The sequence below is a fragment of the Anopheles merus genome, chromosome 2R, assembly GCF_017562075.2.
Source record: "Anopheles merus strain MAF chromosome 2R, AmerM5.1, whole genome shotgun sequence".
Classification (NCBI taxonomy): Eukaryota; Metazoa; Arthropoda; class Insecta; order Diptera; family Culicidae; genus Anopheles; species Anopheles merus.
The window spans coordinates 55,561,575-55,567,624 of record NC_054082.1 but is presented as its reverse complement, the minus strand read 5'-3'; the positions used below and the strand labels follow the sequence as shown (position 1 = coordinate 55,567,624).

Here is a 6,050-nt window from a genome sequence, read left to right as displayed (position 1 = left end):
ATGCTGCTACATTTTTACAAAAAGCAGCATAAAAAGGTATGAATTGTGCAAATTACACAAAAACAATAAACAAAAAGTAGACGCTACAAAGCTTCCATATTTCGATCACCATAAGCCATTTTAATAACCGTTGATTTGCTGCCCTTTTCTTGCATTGAGTCAAATGTTTGATAACACCGTGTAGCGATGCTTTCCCAAGCGCCACAGATTAAGCTTAAACGACTGGAAAATTGAATATCCATATAAAAAAATGAAAGCTCCACAGCTTCATTGGTTTGATCAATAGATGGCGTATTACAACTCATCATTATATTGCTATCCTGTTCTTGCAATGTGCTTCGACAAGTTTCATCTTATCATGACCTATATAGCCTTATAACTTTCTGAGTAAAAATCTATGTTAATGGTCGTGTGGTCAGATACGTGGGTATCAACACCAACGACCATAACTCAATTCCCACTTGCTTCAGTACTGGTGGTTTCCATTGGAGTTTAGTAATTAAACTATTGTATCGCCGTTCTAGTTCTAGCGATGCATAACTTCAATGCGAAACCATACAACAGTACAGAGGAAATGAGAAAGCTCTCCTCCAAGCGATGAAGCTCAACTGGTTGGGATATCCCACCAACAGAGAGCGCCACCAGCTTTTTTGCTATTTTTAGAATGAATGAGTCGTTTGCCGTCTGCTAAACGAAGTCTTTCTATATTCCGTTTAGGTAGAGAACTTGAGTCGTTTAGAAGCCGTTGAGTGGTCGTTTAGTGGATTTGTGGCACTTGGGTTATATCAGTCCCAAGCGCCACAGATTAAGCTTAAACGACTGGAAAATTGAATATCCATAGGAAAAAAATGAAAGCTTCACAGCTTCATTGGTTTGATCAATAGATGGCGTATTACAACTCATCATTATATTGCTATCCTTTTCTTGCAATGTGTTTCGACAAGTTTCATCTTATAATGACCTATATAGCCTTCTAACTTTCTGAGCAAAAATCTATATGAATGGTCGTGTGGTCAGATACGTGGGTATCAACACCAACGACCATTACTCAAATCTCACTTGCTTCAGTACTGGTGGTTTCTGTTGGAGTTTAGTATTTAAACAATCGTATCGCCGTTCTAGTTCTAGCGATGCATAACTTCAATGCGAAACCATACAACAGTACAGAGGAAATGAGAAAGCTCTCCTCCAAGCGAGGAAGCTCCACAGGTTGGGTATCCCACAAACAGATGGCGCCACCAGCTTTTTTGCTATTTTTAGAATGCATGAGTCGTTTGCCGTCTGCTAAACGAAGTCTTTCTATATTCCGTTTAGGTAGAGAATTTGAGGCGTTTAGAAGCCGTTTAGTGGTCGTTTAGTGGATTTGTGGCACTTGGGGTACAACAGCCTTGATTCGTACAATGTTTTAGCACCACTGCGCCTTGTCGTTTTTTCAGTTCAATTTCACACCAGGAGCTTAGCTTCCCTACATAGCCAGCAGATTTTCAGACGCAGCTGATTGAGGAGAACTTATTTTATCGATAATCAGAGATAGCAGACGACAATACAGGCGGTCCCCGAGATACACGGTACCTCTTATACGCGGATTCGGAGATACACGGTTTTCTAAATTTGACAGTTCTTTGACCAAATTGTACTGATTTGACACATCAATTGTAAATTGCCAAATAATTTCCGTTTCGATCGAATGTTAAAAACTATTTCAAAAGGTTTAAAACTGTTATATTCAGTAAGAATCATATAAAATAACTCATACAGTGACTAAAACCGCCCCCTTATAGCAAAATTACACGAAAATTAGTGAAATTTTAGCTGGGATTCACGAGATTTGACTTACGCGGAAATTCGAGATACGCGGTATTTTGCGGCCGTTTTCGGTCCCCATTAACCGTGTATCTCGGGGACCGCCTGTACTACATTCTAAATCGTACCATTGAGTGTCAATTCTAGAAAAAATGGTGTAACCTCTCTTTGTCAAATGCTGATGCACAGCGCTGTCATCTGTCACACAGCGCTTATCTGACGGCTGTCATAACATTGCAGCATCGCTTCGAAAACACGATGATTTGCACCGAAACTCCCAGCGTTCTTTAAAATCAGTGTCTTAATATTTTGTTAAAGTATTTCTGTTTATTTGTTATTGTACGAATGATTTCGCACATTCTCAGTGCCTTCTTCACCCTTGAAAACCGGCTGTTGTTGTAAGGTTTGCATCAGAACAATGGTGACGCTGCTATTTGGGAATCCAGTGTACCTTAACTGAAACAAACATTGGTGATAAGAATACGATGGCTTCCGAAATCAATGCAGCCTCATCAACGATGGGCAGCAATCCTGGCAGCGGGACAAGCAACCCTATGGAACAGGATCGACCCCAACCATGCACGGACGATACTTGCCAAGAAAAGTTTCACAAGGTGCTAACAGCTTTCCTGAACCGCGGATTTAAGATCAACAATGATGTGTATCTTGAAATGATAATCAGTCACCTGTCCGGCAAGTATTGCGATGGTAAGTGACGAGGAACTCTAATGTTACGAAACGTTTGTATAGACACTGCCATTATCGATGAATGCTGTTTTTACACTACTTCCAGACCATCGTAAATTTGTCAAGTCTACGGAAGTATTCCAATGGCTAGAGAGCATACTGCAGCAATGGGAAAGTGATCGTGCCCCATCGACAGATATTTCCGCCTTCACGCTTCAGCTGCTGGCGATGATCGTGGAGAACGAGTGGGATTTTTCACGCATTCAAAATGGAAGCCGGATGCTGGATCGTTTTCAGGAGTGTATTCAGCGTAATGGGAAGCTACAAAACCCATCCATCAAATTGGGCCACGTGCTGGTGCTGAAGGCAATCTCTCGCCATGCAATGGGCATGTCGTGGATCAAGCAATCCGGTTCTTGGCGGATTTGTTTGGACTACTACAATGGTTACCAGACGATCTACATAACGCGCGAGACGTCGCTGTTCATTTACGAGGTGCTGGAGCGCTTCTGTACGATGGGTGACTACGAAGAGGTGAAGGAAATCGTGCGCACCATCCTGTCTCCTCTGATTGACTGTGTTTGGAAGAGTCCGGAGCAGGACGATGCGGTGTTGGTGAATGATTATAACTCGCAAAAAATCATCTCTCCACTGCTAAACCTCATGCAAACGCTGTTTCGCAAAATCATCGAATCAAAACAACGCACCCGGGTCGCGTACTTCATCCTCTACACGTACAAATTCGAACGCAATCTCTGGAAGTTTACTGACACCATGCACGACCATACGTACCTTGCCAAAATCTGGCAAACCCACATCTTCGCCAACTGTGCCCGGTTGTGCACGATGGAAATCCCACCGGAGGACACGGTGGCAGTGGATCTGACCTTCGATCGGTACACCATAAACTTTCTAAACTACGTCAACTTTTCCATCCGACGGGGCAACGTCCAGAACGTGATGCTGATGGCCGAAACACACCATTCATTGTGGCGCATTCTTGGCGATCGCGCACCGGAAGAGGTTGTACTGAAAAATCAGAGCATTCGTTTTGGCGACCAAATATTACTGCTGCAGCTCTTTCCGGTTGTGTACGAAATGCAGTGTTTCGCCACGAAAGATTTGCCGGATTATATCGAAAAGTTTTGCACACAGCTGTACGACATTGCGTGCGAGTTTACCATACGGCTGATTTACGCCTGCCGGGACATTTTTCAGGCGTACAATTTAAATGTGACCGAGTTGGCATGTAAATCAATTCAAGGAATTGTGACCACACACAAGCTACCCCGTCCGCGAGCTGTCATTGCGTTTCAAGCGTTCGTGTACTTGCTGAAGGAGTTCCTTCCCGATATGTGCTGCTCGGTCGAGGGAGAAAGAAGCGTCTTCGGCAAGGCGGATCTTATGCTGAGCAAACCTAATCTCCTGTCCGCAATCATCAATGGGTTGATGTCATTGATCGAAAACTTCAAAATCACCTGGAAAGAATGCATCGAATCGACAGCGATTGTTAATTTCATGTTAAACTTGCTGGCAAACCCCAATCTTCCTCCGAGGGTGAGTACATCGTTACAATGTAAACATTATTTAGGTATTGTTATATACTTGTAGATGTTTTCGACTTCAGATGTCTAGTTTACCGCTTCTCATACGAAGATACGGTATTGAACTTTGAGGTCCAGAATTTGTTACACCAAATTAATCATTTTTACAGCTGGTCGTGCTTGCACTAAAACTCACCCAAACCTCCATCGAGCACTTCTTGGCACCAAACCTTGCCCTGCTGATGGATAATATCTCTGGATCGGGACTGGAACATGTCGGCCACATAATCTATAAACGCCTGCACGATCTCAGCTGGGAGGCAAGGGATTCGGCACTCGAGTTGCTCGCATCGATTGTCAGCATATCGGAAATCAGTAGCACCATCGTTCGCAACAGCAGTACTTAAGGTTAGTCATGAATGAACCATATTAATGTGGTTATTTTCTTCACAGAATTTCCCGCTTTCCAAAAGCATATTCTCGATTGTGATATCATCCCGGTTGTAGAAGCTGCAGCAAAGAACGACACTGAAGCGTACGTCCGCGCTTCGGCCCTTCGCTGCCTGACGTTGATGGTCAAGATTCGGTTGCTGTGGGATCATTCGCTTTCAAAGCTTTCCTTAATGGTACGGCATACGGCGGAACGTTTCATATGCCGGCAATAAAAATGCGATTTAACCAATTTCAGAATCACCTGATCGACGTTATCGATAACGAAAGTGAAGGAGTGGTTCGCCGCGAAGCCGTCAATACGGTAAAGGAAATCTACGCCAATCATAAAATACAACCGCAATGTTTGGACAGTGTGTTTTCCGTGCTAGCGTATGCTGCCGCAAACGATCTGTACTGGGAGGTGAAGATTAATGCGCTTCAGTTTTGGCGCCTGGTTATGTGCCGACAGTTTCAACATCAAGGGATGATTGACGGAACCTTCCCTGCGGTTACGTTCTCGAAGGAGCATAAAAAAATCGTTACACTTACCGATCGGGAAATTCAAACACGCCTAATGAAGGTACTTAATGAGCTATCGTTGCGCGGATGCCTGGGAGTGCTGCTCGCCTGTCTCAAAGACGATTGTGATCTTGGAGTGGTCAAAGAAACAATTGCCATCATCGATAAACTGATGTCGCATTTGAACAAGTACAACTTTCTAGACTATTATCAAGTTGTTTTGCGGTCTGGATCTTCCGCAGCATATCCATCAAAATCTAAAGGCGAATTGGCGAAGGCAAATGCCACGGTACAAGGAGCATCATCTACGAACAGCTCAAACTCGCAGCAAGCTTCACCTTCGGTAGGGCGATTGTCGGTTATCGATACGAACTACTCCGAGGTGAAACCTCCTGAGCGATCTTCGATGGAAGCGGGCGCTTTACAAAATCAGGCTCAATTGGAATCGACAGCTGCCGCCGCAACCCAAAGTACCGGGGGGACTGGCACGATACCTCCTCGACATCAGCGTAGAAACGATGCTGATTACAACAGCGGCAATGTGGCGTGCAGTTCGGCCAATGCCGACGAAATCATTGATTCTATTGTGAACCTCAACGATATGAACCTTCTTTCAGTGACCTACAATCCTCACATGACGAACGTGGCGACTGCCTACGGGCGTCAAACGGGTAACGATTGCGGCTGTGACGAAACACTCCGACATGTGGACCTTTTCCGACAGTATGCTTCCGTCAGTGCGGAAGAGTTTTTGCGCTCCGTACAGTCACTTGATCTATCTGCGATCGTGGCAAGTCGGCAGCGATGGCTAGAGAACACGGAAAGCTTCGGTTCACTTTTGGAGGACGTGTTGTTTTCGTACTACGCGGCTGAGGTGAACGATGCGGATTGTTACTGAAGGTAACAACTTTGAACAGGGGTTTTTCTTTTTTGTATTATTTGTCGTAGTTTGTAATGTTGGTTAATAGATTGTCCGCTGGATTCTTATCGCAGATAAGAAAAGAAAAATTAAAGGACAATACAAACAAACTTTGTCGATTTTGAATAATGAATCATGGTTTAAAT

General features: G+C 44.0%; 1 protein-coding gene across 1 annotated transcript; it reads left to right on the top strand.

The window, feature by feature from the left end:
• Positions 1-2,003: 2,003 nt before the first annotated feature.
• Positions 2,004-6,037, top strand: LOC121589278. The gene is made up of 5 exons (XM_041908052.1): positions 2,004-2,511; positions 2,597-4,047; positions 4,205-4,409; positions 4,488-4,660; positions 4,723-6,037. Exons 1-5 carry the CDS (start codon positions 2,289-2,291, stop codon positions 5,881-5,883), a joined length of 3,213 nt encoding a protein of 1,070 aa, XP_041763986.1. The 5' UTR covers positions 2,004-2,288; the 3' UTR covers positions 5,884-6,037.
• Positions 6,038-6,050: the final 13 nt, after the last annotated feature.

Excerpts from the sequence above, each read along its gene's own strand:
- LOC121589278 (XM_041908052.1), top strand. The coding sequence starts at position 2,289 with ATGGCTTCCGAAATCAATGCAGCCTCATCAACGATGGGCAGCAATCCT. Across the intron at positions 4,048-4,204 it reads ACCCCAATCTTCCTCCGAGG|CTGGTCGTGCTTGCACTAAA; the intron begins GTGAGTACATCG and ends TCATTTTTACAG. Across the intron at positions 4,661-4,722 it reads TTTCAAAGCTTTCCTTAATG|AATCACCTGATCGACGTTAT; the intron begins GTACGGCATACG and ends AACCAATTTCAG.